This window comes from Bos mutus, chromosome 7 (genome assembly GCF_027580195.1).
Source record: "Bos mutus isolate GX-2022 chromosome 7, NWIPB_WYAK_1.1, whole genome shotgun sequence".
In the NCBI taxonomy this organism is placed as follows: domain Eukaryota; kingdom Metazoa; phylum Chordata; class Mammalia; order Artiodactyla; family Bovidae; genus Bos; species Bos mutus.
The window spans coordinates 59,959,396-59,980,894 of NC_091623.1; the positions used below are offsets into that span (position 1 = coordinate 59,959,396).

General features: G+C 47.8%; 1 protein-coding gene across 1 annotated transcript in view; it reads right to left on the reverse strand.

Annotated features, from left to right (window-relative positions):
* Positions 1 to 19,146, reverse strand: part of ATCAY (ATCAY kinesin light chain interacting caytaxin) — a 36,179-nt gene extending 17,033 nt beyond the window's left edge. The window contains exons 1-2 of the mRNA XM_014478273.2: positions 19,070 to 19,146; positions 4,801 to 4,859 (exon numbers count right to left, since the gene is read on the reverse strand). Coding sequence (XP_014333759.1) covers positions 4,801 to 4,859; positions 19,070 to 19,146 — 136 coding nt within the window. The remainder of the gene's footprint in view (positions 1 to 4,800; positions 4,860 to 19,069) is intronic.
* Between the last annotated feature and the right edge of the window lie 2,353 nt (positions 19,147 to 21,499).

Sequence of the window (21,499 nt, forward strand, 5' to 3'; positions counted from 1 at the left end):
GCAAGTTACAGACCTCCCTTGTGGTCTAGTGGTTAGGAATCTGCCTGCTAATTCAGAAGACACAGGCTCAATCCTTGACCTGGGAAGATCCCACATGCCTCAGATGAACTAAGCCGAAGCACCACAATTACTGAGCCTGCACTCTAGAGCCTGTGCTCTGCAATAAGAGAAGCCACCACAGTGAAAAGCCTGCATATTGCAAATAGAGAATAGCCCTCGCTTGCTGCAACTAGAGAAGGCCCTTGCACAGCAATGAAGGCCTCAGATCAGATCAGATCAGATCAGTCGCTCAGTCGTGTCCGACTCTTTGCGACCCCATGAATCGCAGCATGCCAGGCCTCCCTGTCCATCACCAACTCCCGGAGTTCACTCAGACTCACGTCCATCGAGTCAGCAATGCCATCCAGCCATCTCATCCTCTGTCGTCCCCTTTGCCTCCTGCCCCCAATCCCTCCCAGCATTAGAGTCTTTTCCAATGAGTCAACTCTTCATATGAGGTGGCCAAAGTACTGGAGTTTCAGCTTTAGCATCATTCCTTCCAAAGAAACCCCAGGGCTGATCTCCTTCAGAATGGACCGGTTGGATCTCCTTGCAGTCCAAGGGACTCTCAAGAGTCTTCTTCAACACCACAGTTCAAAAGCATCAATTCTTCGGTGCTCAGCCTTCTTCACAGTCCAACTCTCACATCCATATGTGACCACAGGAAAAACCATAGCCTTGACTAGATGAACCTTTGTTGGCAAAGTAATGTCTCTGCTTTTGAATATGCTATCTAGGTTGGTCATAACTTTCCTTCCAAGGAGTAAGCGTCTTTTAATTTCATGGCTGCAGTAACCGTCTGTAGTGATTTTGGAGCCCAGAAAAATAAAGTCTGATACTGTTTCCACTGTTTCCCCATCTATTTCCCATGAAGTGGTGGGACCGGATGCCATGATCTTCGTTTTCTGAATGTTGAGCTTTAAGCCAACTTTTTCACTCTCCACTTTCACTTTCATCAAGAGGCTTTTGAGTTCCTCTTCACTTTCTGCCATAAGGGTGGTGTCATCTGCATATCTGAGGTTATTGGTATTTCTCCCGCAATCTTGATTCCAGTTTGTGTTTCTTCCAGTCCAGCGTTTCTCATGATGTACTCTGCATATAAGTTAAATAAGGAGGGTGACAATATACAGCCTTGACGAACTCCTTTTCCTATTTGGAACCAGTCTGTTGTTCCATGTCCAGTTCTAACTGTTGCTTCCTGACCTGCATACAGATTTCTCAAGAGGCAGATCAGGTGGTCTGGTATTCCCATCTCTTGAAGAATTTTCCACAGTTTATTGTGATCCACACAGTCAAAGGCCTTGGCATAGTCAATAAAGCAGAAATAGATGTTTTTCTGGAACTCTCTTGCTTTTTCTATGATCCAGTGGATGTTGGCAATTTGATCTCTGGTTCCTCTGCCTTTTCTAAAACCAGCTTGAACATCAGGAAGTTCATGGTCCACATATTGCTGAAGCCTGGCTTGGAGAATTTTGAGCATTACTTTACTAGCATGTGAGATGAGTGCAATTGTGCGGTAGTTTGAGCATTCTTTGGTATTGCCTTTCTTTGGGATTGGAATGAAAACTGACCTTTTCCAGTCCTGTGGCCACTGCTGAGTTTTCCAAATTTGCTGGCATATTGAGTGCAGCACTTTCACAGCATCAGCTTTCAGGATTTGGAATAGTTCAACTGGAATTCCATCACCTCCACTAGCTTTGTTCGTAGTGATGCTTTCTAAGGCCCACTTGACTTCACATTCCAAGATGTCTGGCTCTAGGTCAGTGATCACACCATCGTGATTATCTGGGTCGTGAAGATCTTTTTTGTGCAGTTCTTCTGTGTATTCTTGCCATCTCTTCTTAATATCTTCTGCTTCTGTTAGGTCCATACCATTTCTGTCCTTTATCGAGCTCATCTTTGCATGAAATGTTCCTTTGGTATCTCTGATTTTCTTGAAGAGATCCCTAGTCTTTCCCATTCTGTTGTTTTCCTCTATTTCTTTGCATTGATCGCTGAAGAAGGCTTTCTTATCTCTTCTTGCTATTCTTTGGAACTCTGCATTCAGATACTTATATCTTTCCTTTTCTCCTTTGCTTTTCGCTTCTCCTCTTTTCACAGCTATTTGTAAGGCCTCCCCAGACAGCCATTTTGCTTTTTTGCATTTCTTTTCCATGGGGATGGTCTGGATCCCTGTCTCCTGTACAGTGTCACGAACCTCATTCCATAGTTCATCAGGCACTCTATCTACCTAGCACAACCAAAAATAAATAAATAAATAAAATGAAAAAAAAACAAACAAACCCATAAGTCATGTTTACCGAGTGTCTGCTATATGTGAGGCACTGGCATAATTTCCTGCTCTCACCATGACTTTGTGTGATGGGAAATATTACCCATTTTACAGATGGGGACATTGAGGCAGGGACCTTCCCAGGGATATGACCCCAGTCCTCTCAACTTACCCTGCCTTTTTCAGGGGAAGTGTGTTGGGAGCAGTGAATCAGGCGTGCTTGATTTAAAATACTGCTTAACCTGGTGGTCATTGCTTAAGAATCTGTCTTTCAATGCAGGGAATTTTGTTTGATTCTGGCTTCCCTGGTAGCTCAGACGGTAAAGAACCTACCCACAATGCAGGAGACCCGGGTTCAATCCCTGGGTCAGGAAGATCCCCTGGAGAAGGGCATGGCAACCCACCCCAGCATTCTTGCTTGGAGAATTCCATGGACAGAGGAGCCTGGTGGGCTGCAGTCCATGGGGTTGCAAAGAGTCGGACATGACTGAGTGACTATTTTCATTCATTCATTTTTCCAGGAACTAAGATCCCACGTGCCGTGGAACAAAGAAGCCTGTGCACCACAACTAAGACCCAACCCACCCAAAGAAATAAATATGTTAAAAGAATACTGCTGCTTTTGCTGGTGGGATCAGGTTGTGGATCACAGCATGGTGACTGCAAGATTGAAAGTGCAGGGAACCACAGAGGCAGGAATGTCACCATGTGGACCCGGAGGAAAGGGCATTGAACCAAAGAGGATGATTCTTCAGCCTTAAAACTAATGGAATTTGCCTTTAAAAAAATCTAGTGGAATTTGCCCTGCCAAATTTCAGACTCGCTGGGACTTGTGACCCCTTCATCCTTCCAATTTCTCCCATTTGCAGTGGGAATATCTATTCTGTGCCTGTCTCACCTTTGTATTTTAGAAGCAGAGAAATTGCTTGATTTCATAGGTTCACAGTTGGAGAGGAATTTTGCCCCAGGATGAATCACACCTGAGTTCCCTGCCCCGACGCCCCCACACCTTGAACCCTTCAACTGATTAAATGTGGCCCACCCACACAATGACAGGCAATCTGCTTTATTCAAAGTGCATGAATTTAAATATAAATCTCATTTAGAAAACTCCCTCAATGGAAATATCTAGAATTGTGTTTGACCATGTAGCTGGCTTCTATACAATTAACGTTCACATCCCCTGTCTCAAGTTTCTTAAAAAAAAAAAAAAATTTATTTGCTTATTTATTTTTGCCTGCACTGGGTCTTGTTGCTGCATGCAGGCTTTCTCTAGTTGCAGCGAGCAGGGGCTACTCTAGTTGCGGTGCGCAGGCTTCTCACTGAGGTGGCTTCTCTTGTTGCTGAGCACAGGCTCTAGAGTGTGGGCTGGGTAGTTGCGGTGCATGGATTTAGTTGTTCCACATCATGTGGGATCTTCCCAGATCAGGGATTGAACCCATGTCTCCTGCATTGGCAAGTGGATTCTTTACCACTGAGCCACTAGGGAGGTCCCTCAAGTTCCTTAACTTAATCCTATCTGCAAAATTGCTTTTGCCACCTGAGGGAACATTTGTGGTTTCCTAGAATTAGAATCTGGATACCTTTGGGGGCCATCATTGAGGCAGTCACACCTAGGAAGTGAGGTACTGTTACCACACACCCCTCGTTTTACAGAAGTGGGAAGTGGAGGCCCAGAGGGGAGAAGGGAGTCACCCAAGGTCACCCTGTGGGGATGTGACAACACAGGGCAGAGAATATATGCTCAGGTGGGAAAAATGGCTGGTACTCTAGGGTGACGAACCATTCAGATCCATACAGATTGGCCCCAGAGAACTGGGACAACTTGATGTCCCTACCTGGCTCATGGGCATAGTATGGTACGGGGGTGGGCAGAGTTGGTACTCGCTGCTGTGTGACATCAGGGATGTGGCTGTCCGTCTCTGGGCAATCTTTCCTCTCTAGGGTGGGCTCTGTGATGGGCTGCATGGGGGAGATGCAGGCAGAATGGGAGCTCTCACCAGGACTCTGCCAGGAGATGCCATCGAGGAGAACATGTGTTTGAGGTAGCCCATCTGGCTGCCCTAGACCCCCTGTTTTCAAAGTCTTGGCCTTTGGGTCCTCAGACCCATGAGCCCTCTTGAGTGCTCAGGGCAGGAGAGCCCTCCTGATTTTATGCCTGGCATTCCCCTGGGCACTTTACATAAACCATCTCATTTAATCCTTGTATACCCCTTCTGTGGAAGGCTCACTACCTGCATTTAGTACATAAGGAATTGGAGGCACAGAGAGGCTGAGCCACCAGTTCAAGGACATACAGAAACACCACACACTGACTCCACACACATCTCTGTGTCACCACCACAGTTGCTTTTCCCTACAGGCCTTGGAGCTGAACAACCTCCTTTTGTGACATTCCACCCAGGAGGCATGGCCTCTGACATTTCTACAGTTACAGTCCTGGGCAGAGCCCAGATCATGTGCCCATTTCTGCACACATGGAAACTTACAGGACGTGTCTTCTGTGGGGCTGCCAAGCAAGTCCATCCCTGTCTCTTCTGGGAGTGGCCTGCAGACCCAGCCGGGAGTGGACACCAGCCACCAGGCACCACAAGTCCAGCCGCAGAAGCGTGGAGTTCAGACAGAATGATAGCAACAGAATTTGTTTAGTGTTGGGAAATCATTGGGAGAAAATACATCTGTTCATGAGCACAGAAAATCACAAACCATCAGCGCCAGAGGGCTCTCATCAGATCATCTAACAAATATTAAGCTTTTTTTTAATACTTTTTTTTTGATGTGGACGATTTGTTGGGCTTTCTTGGTGACTCAAATAGTAAAGAATCAGCCTGCAATGCAAGAGACCTGGGTTCGATCCCTGAGTCAGGAAGATCCCATGGAGGAGGGTATGGAAACCCACTCCAGTATTCTTGCCTGGAGAATCTCATGGCTAGAGGAGCCTGGTAGGCTGCAGTCCATGGCAGGGCAAAGAGTCAGACATGACTGAAGCCTCTAACATACACACGTATTGAATGTGTTACACTATTGCTCCTTTTTAAAAAACGTTTTGATTTTTTTTGCCGCATGTGGGATCTTAGCTCTCCCACTAGGGATGGAACACTTGCCCCCTGCATTGGAAGGTGAATCAGGGAAGTCCCATAAACCTTTTTTTTGGATAGTAAAAGCTGGGGCCCAGAGAAAAGGAAGGTCTCATCTATACTATATTTGGAATATAAGCAGCATTCTTCATGGGCTGACCCCACAGGATTTGGTCTCTGATGAGCCAGAAATTGTCCGACAGACATAGCAGACAACTGAGGGAGCTCTCCATGGCCCATGCTGGACAGGCCTGACCAACAAAATATATCATAAAGTATTGGATGGTGATTCAAAGTACAAAATAAAATGTCCACAAGTCCATATAGAAGTAAGCAAGTGACTGAATAAATAAACATGGGGAGAAGAGACAAATTTTTCTTGCACAGAAGAATTTCAAAAAATGTATGTAAATACTCTAGCCCCAAGAAGATGGAGAGTAACTTCTCTGTCAGCATGAGTTGGGCACGGTGACTTCCTTCCAAAGGGGACAGTATGGGAAAAGGGAGGTGTGACTCTACAGTCGAGACACCTGACCAGCACGACCTCAGCCCGGGGACCCAGGTCAACACCAAAGAAGAGTTATGCTGATGACAGGCACCCCAAGATGATGGATGAGATGGCTCCTCACCTGTGTCCTCCCCCCACACCCAGCGCTCCAGTGTCACCATGAGAAAAACACCAGACAAACTCCCACGGAGGGAAGTTCTACCAAATCTCTGACCCCAGTCCTCCTCAAAGGCGTCAAGGGCATCAACAACAAGGAAAGTCTGTGATGGACTTCCCTGGAGGTCCAATGGTCAAGACTTCGCCTACCAATGCAGGGGGCGAGGGTTCGATCCCTGGTCAGGGGAGCTAAGATCCCACATGCCTCCTGGCCCAGAACTTAAAACAGAAGCAATGTTGTAACAAATTCAATAAAGAATTTTAAAATGGTCTACATCAAAAAATCTTTTTCTTTTTTAAAGTCTGAGAAACTGTCACAGCCCAGAGAAACCTAAGGAGACATGATGACTAAATGTTACGTGGGGTCTTGGGTGGGATCCTAGGAAAGAAAAAGAATATTAGGAGAAAATTGCTATGGATATCTCAATAAATTGTGGACTTTGGTTAATAATTATGTGTCAATACCAGTCTATTAATTGTATCATAAGTATCAGCCTCATGTAAGATGTTAATTACAGGAGGTGTGTGTTTGGAAGTTTTCTGTAATATTCTTGCAACTTTTCTGTAAATCTAAAGCTACTAAAAAGTAAAATTTTAAAAAGAGAAAGGCAGCCAGCTATGCATCTGTGCCCCCTTTAATTGGTGGAGCACGAATTTGCAAAACAGGACCTGCTTTTCCTGGCAATGCTCAGACTGTTTTTTGGACCAGAGCTCACTCTGCCGGATTCTGACCCATGTGCTCCGGCTCCTTTGCTCCCCAGGGAAATACTCAGGCAGAAGGGTTTGCAGAGCACACGGGTCTGTCAGGGGCTCCAGCTGCAGGGCCTGCTGACTCAGGGAGGCACTGCAGCGGTAATTCATCTTTACAACTCAGCAGTGCCAGCTCAGCAAAACGGGGAACTGTTTTGATGGAGAAGGACAGTAGGGCGTTTTTTCTTTTCTTTTCGAATCTTGGTGCTGCAGAAGACTCTTGAGTCCCTTGTAAATCCTAAAGGAAATCAACCCTTAAATTCATTCATTGGAAGGACTGATGCTGAAGCTGAAGCTCCAATACTTCGGCCACCTGACGCAAAGAGCCAGCGCACTGGAAAAGATCCTGATGCTGGGAGAGATTGAGGGCAAGAGGAGGAGGAGGCGACAGAGGAGGAGATGGTTGGATGGCATCCTCAACTCAATGGACATAACCTTGAGCAAACTCTGGGAGATAGTGAAGGACAGCCTGGTGTGCTGCAGTCCATGGGGTTGCAAAGAGTCAGACACAACTTAGTGGCTGAACAACAACATGGACACATTTATTCTATCGCCTCTGTTCTTTGTAGGGCATGAGCTGGCACCCTCTGCAGGATGGAATCTAATCATGCTTCTTCCTCCACACCCTTCCCCCACCCCGCCCACCTTTCTCCCATTCACCATCCTTTGAATATTCTTTGAGTAACCACTATCTTCCAGGAGTATTGGTGGGTCTTGGAGGTAAAGGATGAACTGGGTGACGCCCTGTTCTCATGGAGGTCAAAAGTCAAAACTAAGCAGGGGTGCAAAGGAAATGAAGACACACATCTATACAAAAACTCATACCTAAATGCTTTACAGAAGTGTGATCACACTGGAGACATCCCAAATGCCTATCAAGTGATGAGTGGATAAACAAAACAGGGTCCATCCACAGACTGGAATATTACTCAGCTTCGAAAAGCACTATCACTGGCTACCATGTGGAGGGACCCTGAGAACAGGACGCTCGGTGACAGAAGCCAGATGCAGAAGGACACACAGGGTGTGATTCCATTTATATGAGACATAGAAAACAGGCAAATCCACAGACACAGAGAGTGGGTTTGTGGTTGCCAGGGAAATGGGGAGTGGCTGCTGATGGGGATGGTTTCATTTTGGGGTGATGGAATGTTTTAGAACTAAATAAAGTTGATGGTTGCACAACAGATGAGTTGTGCATTTAAGATGGCTATTTTTGTATTATGGAAATTTCACCTCCATTTAAAAAAGCAAAAAACAAGGTTCAGATTAAGTCAGAAGGTTTTAAAGAGGCATCTTCCTTTCAGATTGAGATAAGATAACTCCCATGCCCGTTTCATGTACACATTGCTCTGCACCTCTGGTCTGTAGCTGACACCCATGCTCTGAACATGGGGAGGGCAGCTGGTAATCACGAGTACGTCCAGGGTTCCAGAGGACAGGTGGCATGCCACCTACTTGCAAGGTTACCCGAAATTGTGCTCCCAAATTGCAGACTGGCAGCTGATGAACCGCCGCTAGCTCTGTCCTGCCCACACAGCATTTCACAACATTTTTAACTCGCTGTCAAATCAGAGATGAGACACAAAAAGCCTAGATTTCAGTCTGTTCTTGAATCAGATCTGCCCTCCTTGTATGGTAACCACCACCAGGAGCTGACTGTCCACCACCCCTGCTCACCTGGATGTTGAATTTCCTTCTAGTTCCTTTTTTTCATTGACTCTACCTTCCCTGCCCCCGTCAGTTTGAGGCTGAAGTCCTGTTGTGCTAGAATCAGCTAGAACCGTCATCTACCCCACGGCAGGACACTCCCTGTGTTGAAATGTTGACATCTTGTTGAAATGCCTCATCTTATTTGCTCCTCACAGCATCCCTGAGGCAGGGAGAAGACCGTTTCACAGAGGAGGAAACCAAGGTTAAACCAGGGAGAGTAGGGAGGTCTGAACCATTCACACGGGCTGAGCTGAGTCCAGTCACTGCCCACTACTGCCCCCTTGTGCCCAGTCTGCACATGTGCACCAGCCCCTCTGATCCACAGTGCTGCAGCTTTCAAGGCCAAGTGTTGTTCAGTTGCTCAGTTCCATCTGACTCTTTGTGACCCTATGGGCTGCAGCATGCCAGGCTTCCCTATCCTTCACCAACTCCTGGAGCTTGCTCAAATTCATGTCCGTTGAGTCGGTGATGCCATCCAACCATCTCACTTTCTGTCGCCTTCTTCTCTTCCTGCCTTCAATTTTCCCAGCATCAAGGTCTTTTCCAGTAAGTCAGCTCTTCACATCACAAGGCCAAAGTACTGGGGTTTATTCCCCAAGCATCAGAAAGATCTCAGCTTCTGCAGACCTGAAACCTCTTCACAAACTCCAAGTGGATCCAGATGGCTCCATGTAGCACCTGCCTTCTGTGTTGGGAAACCCATGTGAAAAGTGGGGTCCCCCGACTCCACCAGGTGTACAGTGTGGCTTAATCCTTCTGGCGTGGGTTGGCTTGCATCCCCTCAAAACGTAACTCAGGTCTGATCTCCCAGTACCTAGGAATGTGACCTATTTGGAATAGTTGCAGACATCATTAAGTTACGATGAAGTCATACGAGACTCACTGATGGGCTCATAAGAAGAGGGAAGTTTGGACACACACACAGAGGAGAGGGCCATGGGAAGATGGAGGCAGATGCAAAATCAAAACTACAATGAGGTACCACCTCACACTGGTCTGAATGACCATCATCAAAAAGCCTGCAAACAATATATGCTGGAGAAGGTGTGGAGGAAAGGGAACCCTCCTACACTGTTGGTGGGAATGTAAGTTGGTGAGTCACTATGAGAACAGTATGGAAATTCCTTCAAAACCTAAAAATAGAGTCACCCTATGATCCAGCAATCCCACTCCTGGGCGTATATCCAGAGAAAACCAAAATTTGAAAAGATGTATACACCCTTATGTTCATTACGGCAGTATTTACAATGGCTAAGACATGGAAGCAACCTAAATGCCCACTGATGGATGAATGGATAAAGAAGATGTGGGACCTATAGACCATGGAATATTACAGCCATAAAAAAGAACAAAATAATGCCATTAGCAGCAACAAGGATATACCTTGAGATTGTCATACTGAGTAAAGTAAGTCGGACAGAGAAAGACAAATATCATGATATTGCTTATATGTGGAATCTAAAAAAATGGTACAAATGAACTTATCTACAAAACAGAAAGAGTTACAGACGTAGGAAATAAACTTATGGTTACCAGAGGGTAAGTGGGGGGATAAATAGGAAGATTAAGATGGACATGTACATACTTTGCTGTTGTTCAGTCACTAAGGCAAGTCTGACTTTTGTGACTCCATAGCCTGCAGCACGCCAGGCCTCCTTGTCCCTCACTATCTCCTGGGGTTTGCCCAAGTTCATGTCCATTGAACCAGTGATGCTATCCCACCATACACACTACTATACATAAAATAGCTAACTAATAAGGACCTATTGTATAGCATAGGGAACTCTACTCAGTACTCTGTAATGACTATATGGGAACAGAAGCTAAAAAAGAGTGGATACACATATATGCATATAACTGACTCACTTTGCGGTACACCTGAAACGAACACAACGTTGGAAACCAACTACATGCCAAAAAAATTTTTTTAAACTAAAAAATAAAACACAAGCTTAAAAAAAAAAAGATGGAGGCAAGGAGTGATGCATCTAGAAGCCAAAGAACATCAAGGATGGCCAATCACCACCCGAAGCAGGAAGAGGCAGTGAGGATCCTTCCCCAGCACCTTCAGAGGGAGCTATGGCCCTGCTGACACCTTGATTTTGGATGTTTAGCCTCCAGAACTGTGAGAGAAAATGTCTCTTGTTTTAAGCCAGTTTGTGGTACTTTGTTAAAGCACTATCCAAATTTCCCTTGTGGGCGTTCCTTCTGGACATGACGTCTGTGAACCCTCCAACCTGACACCTGTGATCTAACCAGGCTCTCTTACATACTGCAGTCCCTACCATGCCAAGGTCCTGTATGTCCCAATGCCTTTGCACATCCTGCCCCCGCTGACTAGAGGGGCCACTTCCTGCTTTCTTTGCCCAGTGAAATTTGCTTAGCCTTTGAGGCAGGGTCAGTGTCCTCCAGAAGACCCTGTCTGAACCTGACCTCCACCTCACCCCTACATTCTGCCTCTTCCTCTCTTGCTTTGGTGAGTCACAGGCCTGGCCCTGGAAGAAGCAGCCCTCAGCAAGGGTCTGTTGAAGGAAAGGTTGAGTCAGGGCACATTTTGCAAGTGGTGGGGAAAGGCCAAAATCAAGAAATACCTGTCACTCAGAATCAGCTGATATTGCAATAGTTCTGGCTTCAGAGGTGGCCCCTAGACCTAGTTCTACCCTCAGGTCCTAGACTCTGTCTTAATGTTATTCATAGTGTGAAAGAAAGGAATTCGGAATAAACTGTGGGCCCCAGGACCTTTGAATATGCCTCCTGCTTCCCAAGTGGCTTCCCAAGTGGCTCAGTGGTGAAAGAACCTCCCTGCCAATGCAGGAGACACAGATTTGATCCCTGGGTTGGGAAGATTGCCGGAAAAGGGAATGGCAACCCACTCCAGTATTGTTGCCTGGGAAATCCCATGGACCGAGGAGCCTGGCAGATTACAGTCCATGGGGTCACAAAGAGTAAGACACGACTGAGCACTGCTTCCCAAACAGTGCTCCAGGGCTTCGATGGCCTTCAGATTGGCCACGCTGCCTCAGTCTCCCCTCCAGGGCTTCCCAGTCTCTACTTCTGCCTGATCCACAGCCACCTCTGGTGCAGGGTAACAGCAAAAATTCTGAGCATTAAGTAGGCTTTTACGAGGCTCAAAGCTGGACTAGTAGCTCCAGGGCTTATAATAGGACTCTTGCAAACCTATGTCGAGGGAACTGCAGAGAGGTCTTCAAAAATTATAGGCAACTTTGGTGGTTTCAGTCACTCAGATAAATCTACCCTTCTCTGCACTTTCTGACACCTTTTCGCATTCATCTTGTTCTGGTCTCCCCCAGCACCATCACCTCGGCTGGATCAGAAAGCCTTGTAGGGGAACTTCCCTGGTGGTCCAGTGGCTAATACTCCACACTCGCAATGCAGGAGGCCTGTGTTCGATCCCTGGTCAGGGAACTAGACCCCACATGCTGCAACTACAGATTTAGCCACAGCTAAGACCTGGCAAGGTAAAGAAATATTTTTAAAAAAGAAAGCCTGGGGTTGTGAGCAGAATCACAGACCTCCCAGCCCTCGCTCCCTATCCCTCACTTCACCCCTGGCAGTAACGCTGGCTCAGCAGATGCAAACAGGATGTTCTGGACCTAACTGTGTTCTCCCAACGCCCACTATGACTGTGTTTGGAGACAGGGTCTTTAGGAGGCAATTGAGATTGAAGGAGGTCAAAAGTGTGTAGCCCTGGGACCTCTCTGGTGGTCCAGTGGTTGGGACCCCACCCTTCCACTGCAGAAAGTGGGGGTTCGACCCCTGATTGGGGAACTAAGATCCCACATAAGCAGTCAAAAAAAAAAATGTGTGGGGCCCTGATCCCTTAGGACTGTGGCCTTACAAGAGGGAGAGCCATGAGAAAGCTCTCTCTCCACCACTGAGAACAGAGGAAACGCCATGTCACAAGAAGCCAAAAAGAGAGCCCTCACCAGAAGCCAGCCCTGCTGGTACCATGATCTCAGACACCCAGCCTCCAGAGCTGTGCGAGAATAAACACCTGCTGTTGAAGCTGCCCCGTGTGCCGTATTCTATTGTGACAGCCCAGCGTCGCTAGAGTTCAGGAAAGAGAAACGCTGGAGTGGGTGGGGGACAGGGGACGCTCAGGGCGCCCCATCAATTCCTGCCCTAAACCCACGGCTCCTGCCTGACAGTTTTTAGGACTGCTGAGCTGGACAACATGCAATCACCGCTGTGTGTGCGTTGAACTCGGAGAGGGAGCATGCTTGGCCTACCCTGTGCAGGGATGGGTGCATATAGACAGAGACTGAGCAAAGGTAGATAGACAGATAACAGACAGACAGACACTGAGAGAGACAGAGAGAGGAGGGGAAGGGAGAGCAGTAAAGGAAGTATCAATAAAATCTCAAGAGTAAGCAAATCTGGGTAAAAGTTTACAGATATTCCTTACACCATTCTTATAATTTTTATTTTCTAAGCTTGGGACTATGTCAGAATAAAAAGTTACAAGGGAGAGGGATAAATCGGGAGATTGGGATTGACATATACATACTGGGTGGGCTCAGTTGCTTCAGTCATGTCCGATTCTTTGCAACCCCATGGACTGTAGCCCACCAGGCTTCTCTGTCCATGGGATTCTTCAGACAAGAATACTGGATTGGGTTGCCATGCCCTCCTCTGAGGGATCTTCCCAACCCCGGGACTAAATCCGTGTCTCCTGCATTGCAGGCAGAATTTTTTTTTTTTGGCACTGAGCCACTGGGAAAGCCCATATACACTACCATATATAAAATAAATAACTAATAAGGACCTACTGTATAGCACAGGGAACTCTCTTCAATGCTCTGTAATGACCTATATGGGAACAGAATTTATAAAAAGAGTGAATATATGTATACATATAACTGACTCACTTTGCTGCACAGCAGATACTAACACAACATTGTTAACCAACTATTTGTTGTTGTTTAGTTGCTAAGTCATGTTTGACTCTTTGCGATCCCATGAACTGCTGCATGCCAGGCTTCCCTGTCTTTCACTATCCTCCAGAGTTTGCTCAAACTCATGTCCATTGAGTCGATGATGCCATCCAACCATCTCATCCTCTGTTGGTTGGCATCATTGACTATACTCCAATAAAGGAAAGGAAAAAAAATTACAAACACAATGAAGAGCCCAGATGCGGCAAGACCTAGCAAAGCCCCCTGAAAAAGAAAAAAATTTACAAACAAAACCCACAGGCTGAGACACCTAATCCTGCACCCACCTCCTTAGTTGTAAGACGCTAGCCAAACCCCTCCCCACCTAGGTCCTCAGTTTCCCCATCCAACTTTCCTTCAGTCCCTCAATCTGCTTCCACTGGCCCCAGGGCCTTTGCACATGCTGCTCTCTTTGCTTGGAATGCTTGATTGCTACCCTCAGCCTCTTTTCCCTGTTCCCCCCTCATCACTCAAGGTCAGCTCCTCCTCTAACCTCCCCAACCCAGTCAGACCCCACCCAGGCTTGCTCCAGGTGCCAAGAACCCAGCTTCAGTTTTCCATTGGCTGGTGAGGTTATAAGGGACCACCTGTCTCTGCCCTATTCTTCCAGCACCCCATGAGGGCAGCTCTCCTGTTTGCCAGGTGTCCCCAGAGTCTCACCCACAGCCTGGCACAGTTGGTGCACATCGCTAGAATGAATGGATGGGCAAAGAAGGCAGTGAATGGGTCATCTCCAGGCAGCCCTCAGCTATAGTCCATGGGAATCTGCAGAAGTGCAGAAAGACACTGCAGAAAACAGGCACAGTTTGCATGCCCGGACATACCCAGGGGAAGCTGGGAGAGGCCCCAGGAAGGGATCAGTGTGCTGGAAGGAATAGAATCAGGGGTTGTCTGACTCAGACAGAGGTGCTTATGTTGGGCTGCATCTGGACGCTATATAAAGAGCTTTACTCACTCCTCCCGGAATGAGGAGGACAGTGCCTCAACGAAGGCATGTTCCCGACCCAACCCGGGGTTGCACAGCCAGCCACTTATCCTGTGAACACTGAACCACTGAATGGGGGAGAGGAGCCCTTTGCAGCTGGGGAATCTCACTTGAAATTCACACGTGCAGCTGCAGTCAGCCCCACTTTGTCTCAAGGAGGCTTGGGAGAGGAGGGTCTCTTTTATTGGGGGGTGGGGGATGGGTAAAAGGAACCAGAGTGAAGGAGATACAAGCTGATAACAATGATGCTGGGACTTCCCTGGGGGTCCAGTGATGAGGATCTCACCTCCCAATGCAGGGGCTGAGGGTTCAATCCCTGTGGTTGGGGAGCTAGACTCCCACCGGCCTTATAATCAAAAAACCAAAACATAAAACAGAAGTAATATTGTAACAAATTTAATAAAGACTTTAAAATGGCCCATACCAAAGAAAACTTAAAAAAAAAAAAGAATAATGTTGAGACTCCCCTCATGGTCCAGTGGTTACTCTGAGCTTCCACTGCAGGGGGTGCGTGGTTGGGGATCTAAGATCCCGTCTACCTCTGAGGTGCAGCCAAAAGATAAATACGTAAAAAAGGAGGAAAAGAAAAATGATGCTGCAGGCAGCATCAAATTCTCAAACCACTTTGTGAGCCAGGAATGACTGTCCATATTCTACAGGTAGGAAAACTGAGGCACAGAGATGCTCAAAGAGCTGTCTGAGGGGGCCGCACAAGCCCATCAGAGAACTGGAATTGGAACCCACTGGCGTCTGGTTCCACAGCTTGTGCCATCTTGTTTCCGCTGTGTCGCTTGAAATAAAACTAGAGTGAGCAAGGTGAGTTTTGTGCTGTCATCAGAGAATTTTTTTTTTAATGTCCAGGAAGGCTTGGAGTTTGCCACCTGGGGAGGTGGGGTTAAATCAGGTTTTTGAAGTCTGGACCTGGGAACGCTTTGGTCTCAGTGGAGGTCAGAGTTCATGGGACCACAGGGCAAGCGATGCTGAGACTGGTTGGAGATGTTTCTAAACTCCCAGAGTGCTTGGTGCTGGAAGGAACCTGCTGAGGTCACCCCATCTAATTCCGCCTTTTCTGTGGGACAAAACAGACCTTCCACAGATGAGGGGCAGCTCCTCAAGGTGGCCGGCTCTTGCCCACTCTGGGGCATTTCTAGCCATGGGAGGAGCCCCTGCCAAAACTTTTGTATACACTGCTATATTTAAAATGGAAAACCAACAAGGACTTACTGTATAGCACAGGCAACTCTGCTCAATGTTATGTAGCAGCCTGCATGGGAGGGGAGTTGGGGGGAAAACGGATACATGACTATGTACGGCTGAGTCCCTCCACTGTTCACCTGAAACTGTCACAACATTGTTAATCACTATACCGCAATACAAAATAAAAAGTTAGAAAAATGATCTTTAGTTCACCCAAACTGCCAGGTATCATGAGATCCCTTTCCTTTTAAAAACTTTTTTATTTTATTTTTTTGGCCAAACCACACAGCATGTGGGATCTTAGTTCCCCGACCAGGGATCAAACCTGCATTCCCTTCACTGGAAGTGCAGAGTCTTAACCACTGGACCACCAGGAAGTCCCATGAAACCCCTTTCTACACATCCAGGCAACAGTGCTCCTTGTATTGAGTTGAAGAGAAAGACTTTCACAGGGGAATGTAGAACAAAGAACATTCTAACGGTGAATGAAGAGGAGCTTGACTCCAATGAAGTTGCCATCTCCTTCTCACACTAAGTCTTCCTGAAGACAATGGTACTGGGCAGACAAGAGATTCTTGGTTATTCTGATGTGGGGCATCTATTCTTTAAGAACCACAAGGGGGACTTCCCTAGTGGTCCAGTGGCTAAGACTCTGAGCTCCCAATGCAGGAGGCCTAGGTTCGCTCCCTGGTCAGGGAACTAGATGCCACGTGATGCAACTAAGAGATTGAATGCCACAACTAAAGATCCTGCATGCCTAAACTAAGACCCAGGGCAGCTAAATACATAAATAAAATAAATATTAAAAAAAAAAAAAGATGAACCACAAGGATTGGGGTGAAAAGGACTAGACTGCCAAGAAGCCCAAGATTCTCAAATGAGGGGGTAATGCCCTCAACATCACGGCTTCTCCTGGGACAGGTTGACAGGAAGCTCTAGACCTCCCCCATCAGCCTGTTCTGCTTTTGAAAGGATGGGCGTATAAACTATGCACATATGGGGCCATTTGAGTCCAAAGAGCCTAGATTAGACGCAAACCTTTCATGCCTGTCCCTCAGCCTAGTTCTGCCCTCAGCACCCTCACCCACTGAGACTTTCTGGAGCTGGAACTCCTACCCAAGTTCTCTTTTCCAGGGTGAATGTGCCCAGTCTCGTTGACCTTCCTTCCCAGATGGTTATGCAACTAACTCTTGGGCATCATTTCCCTGGGATAAACTCCTTGCATTAAAGTGGGAGGGAGGGACTTCTCTGGCAATCCAGCGGTTAAGAATCTGTCCTGCAATGCTGGGGACATGAGTTCGATCCTTGGTCGGGGAACTAAGATCCCACATGCCTTGGGGTAACCAAATCCACGTGCCACAACTAGAGAGTCTGTGTGCCGAAGCTAAGACTCCATGCAGCCAACTAAATAAATAAATATTTTTTAAAGAGTGGGAGGGAGGGACTTCCCTGGTGGTTCAGTGGTTAAGAATCCACATAGCAGTGCAAGGGACATGGGTTCGATCCATAGTTGGGGAACTAAGATCCTGCAAGCTGTGCAGCATGGCCAAGAAAAAAAAAATGGGAAGGAGATGAGCAGTTGAATCAGGGGGAGCCTGTGCTGATGATATTTCCTCTTACTTAATGCCTTGTTGGAGGAGAAAACAGAGACAAGTACCTCAGCCACACACGGCTCCCTTCTTAAGATTTTTCATTCCTACTAATGACTGTCATCCATTCACCCGTATCTACTGAGCACCAACTGTATGCCTGTGATCACACCAAAGGCCCCTGTTCTCATGGGATCCATCATGGAGAACAGATTGTAAACAAGTGTATGGAATAGTCAGCGAATTAGATTGTATGAGTCTCCTGTGGCTGCTGTAACAAATTGTTCCAAATTTAGTGGCTTCAAACAGCACAGATATATTCTCTTATGAATCTAGACACCAGAAGTAAGTCTGAAATCAGTTTCATGAGGCTGGTTTTCCTGGAGAAACCAGCACTGCATCCCTGGCCGGGTGGCCTCTTCCTCCCATGACTCTAAGTTGTTACTGTCATCATCACATCTCCTACACCTGTCGACAAACCTTCTTTTTTTTTTTTTTTGACTGTGCCCTGAGGCATGTAGGATCTTATTTCCCCAACCAGGGATTGAACCTGCACTCCCTTCGCTGGAAGCTTGGGGTCTTAACCATTGGACAGCCAGGAAAGTCCCCTGCCATCCTCTTATACTAGGGGTCCTCAAACTCTGGGATCTAATGCCTAACGATCTGAGGTGGAGCTGATGTAATAATAATAGAAATAAAGTGCACAATAAATGTCACGCACTTGAATCATCCCGAAACCATTCCCTTGCCCCACCCCAAGTCTGTGGAAAAACTGTCTTCCATGAAACTTGTCCCTGGTGCCAAACAGGTTTGGGACCACTACCTTATACAGAATCCTGTGATTACATTGAGGACCTCCCCCTCAACAATCCAGGATTGTCATCTCCCCATTTTGAGATCCTTAACTCAATCATATTTGCAAAGTGCCTTTTGCCACATTAACGAACATTCTCCAGGAAGGGATTAGGACATGGATATTTTGGAGGGCTGTTATATAGGAAGGAAACAATTTAAGAACTAGGGGAGGGGGTAATTAAAGGGCTAGGAGTTCCTCTCTAAGAAGGTGGCCAGTGGGTGGAGATCTGAAGGAGGCAGGGGAGGCAGGTGTCTGGGGAAGAGCACGCCTGGCAGAGGGAACAGCCAGTGCAAAGTCAGAACATCAGAGCCAGCCCAGCACAGAAGGAACAGGAAGGGAGCAGCAGGCGCTGGAGGGCGCGAAGGAGGGAGAGTGGCAGGAGCATGTGGAGGCTGAAACCCGGAGTTTTCAAGGAATGAACATCTGACCCAGCAATTTTAAGCGGGGATATGCTGCTGCAGATAAAAACACACTATTACCTGGATTCTTGGGAACCCAGGTAAGAAGACTATCACAGCCCATGAAAGTGTCAGTTGCTCAGTCATGTCCATCTCTTTGCGACCCCATGGACTGTAGCCTACCAGGCTCCTCAGTCCATGGAATTCTCCAGACAAGAATACTGGAGTGGTTAGCCATTTCCTACTCCAGGGGATCTTCCTGATCCAAGAATGGAACCTGGGTCTCCTACACTGCAGGCAGATTCTTTACCATCTGAGCCACCAGGGAAGCCCAATAGTCCATAAGATGGTTTTCTTCATAGAAGAATGTTTCGAATTCTTACAAGAGTGTGGAAATGGGAGCTATTTTAGCATTTTGGCAGAGGTGGGCGGGGGGAAGTGGGAAATCCATCTTAAGTCAGCAAATACCAATTATGAACTTGGCTGGGTCAACTGGGGTATCTGTACCATGCTTGGGAGAAGTGTCAGCCAGGCCACGCCCTCCACAGCTGACACGCAGGCCAGGGAGCCATACCTGGGCAGAGCTTCGTCATGCCATTCTTCCTTCACATCCATGTTCTCCATCCGGAGTGTGGCTTCGGTGGTTCCCATGAGAGCTGGGAAGAGGTGCCGACTTGAAGCAGGGGTGAATCCTGAAGGAGAGCTGTGGATGGAGGGTTTACTAGACAATCGTCCTAATGACAATTCCCCACCCATGCACAGAACTTCAGAGATCCATCTGCAAAGAGCACTTGTGTCTGTCATCTTACTGAATCACTGCCTGGACCCATGAGGCTTTTCCATGTCACAGGTGAGAAAACAGAGACATAGAGAGCTGAAAATCCATGTGGGTGGGTCAGGAATTGGAACCCAAAGGAGGGGCTGAGCCTCCAGTTATAAACTACCTCCCAGTGAAGCTCTGAAATCCACCTTCCCCATGGCTCACCTGCCCTCGCTTACCTTGGACTTCAACTAGGAAGCCACAAATGCAATTAAAGTCATTTATCCTCAAGTGCTAATGACTGATATAATTAAGTTTCCTTGCCAGGGTTGACATTCAGACAGGACCTAGTTAACCCCAACCACCTCTATCTGCTCTGGCCTACCTCCCCTGCCCCTCTGTCTGCTACTCCCATGCCCCTAAGAAGAATCAAGTCTTGATAACCTGACCCTAGAACTGAAAAAGACAGTGAGAAAGTGCCTGGGGTTGGAAATCAGGATAGTAATTTCTCACTAACCACAAAATGCCAGTTTTGTTTTTAATGTTGTGAGGAACCAGGTGGGGGCAGGCATGGGGTGGGGTTAGTGCTCTAGATGGTGGCTTAAGTGCTGGGCTGTCTGGGAGTGTGGTCAGAACTGCTGAGTGAGACTGAACTTGGGGCATGAACATGAACATGCCCTGGGGCATGGCAGACCTCCCCTGCCTCAGTTTCCCTGTCTATCAATGAAAGACTGGATCCAGAAATAACCTCTAACATCCCTTTTGGAATTACACCCAAGATCTTATGACCCAATGAATAGCACAGGTTCTGTGCTTTTAAGCCAGTGGTTCTCAGTTGGGGGTGATGCTGCCTCCCGCCTCACCAGTCACTTGGTAATGTTTGGAGGTCTGTTTTTAGTTGTCACATGCAGGGGAGAGGGGCGCTACTGACATCAAGTGGGTGGAGAACAGTGATGCTGCTCAATGCTTTACAGTGTCCAGGATGGTCCTCCCTTAATCAAAAATGATCTGGCCCCAAACGTCCGCAGAGCTGAGATTAAGTTGTCATCTGCACTCTCCAGCACCTAAGGTCCCGCATCCAGCCCTACCCCCTCCCCAACGCCGCAGCTGCCTCTCTAAAGCTGCTGGGTGGCTCTCTATTTGGGTGTGTCTTCCAAAGCCCCGCGCTGGACGGAAATCCCTGTGCATGGTGGGTCTGCCTTTGGGATTGGGGCTCAGGGGGAGGACTCAGAGGGAGCAGGGTGGGGGCCAGGTAGGAGAGAGGGGGTGTCTAAAATGTGACCCTCCCCCATTCAGTGAGTTTCTCACTCGATTTTGTCACTGCCCTGGATGTCGTCACTCATTCATGGAGGAGGGACAGTAAGACGCAGTACGGAAGGGCGGGGGGCGGGGGAAGAAGAGAGATCTCTTCCTGATGCTATGGGCAACCGCCAGCCAGAACCTTACCGCAAGGGAAAGTTCGCGTCAGTAGAAATTCATTTTCTTTATGAAGGGAGTGGTCTTTGCGTCTGTATCCTTCTCCTGAGCTGAGTGTGGCCTCAGTCCCCCGAAAAGGGCCACCCCCGCTACCCTACCCACAGCCGAGCCTGGAGCCTCACATGTCTGCCCCACGATCCTCTAAATGCCGGGATGTGGGTGGGTCCCGCTGGGCCCTGGACACTCCCGCCCTCTGGTCCCCACTTCACATTCAAGGACCATCGAATAAGGAGGCAGCGAGCGGAAGCTGAGAAGCGGTCCTTTCTGCCGTGGTGCTGAATTATCAGCCCCTCGCATACAAGTTCAGACACAGGAGGAGGCATCTCTTGTTTGTAACCATCTCCCTTCCTCCCCACCCCATAGGCAAGCCTTTACGTGCACTTCTGTCAAATCCTTTTTCCAAATCCGCTCACGGCGTTATAAATAGGAAACGCACAGAGTTGGGACTTGTACATTTTGGTCTCGCAGGAAGCGTCCCAGAGAGGGGCTGAGGGTTTGAGCCGCCTAATCTCCCAACATAGCCTGGAAATGGTGCAATCCTCTGCCTTCCAGGTGAACGGTGGGCACGCGAGGTGAACCTTGTGGGTGTGTATGTGTGTGTGTGCGCGCGCGCGGCGGATGGTTTTCTCCGCGTGGGGAAAAAAATGGAGGTGTTGCCATTCCAAGAATCGCCAAGTACCCTGGCTCTCCGCTCCCACCAGCCCATCTGCCAGAAGCCGGGTTTGCAGCCCCAGAAACATGAGGGACGATCTTCCTCAACAGGGCGGG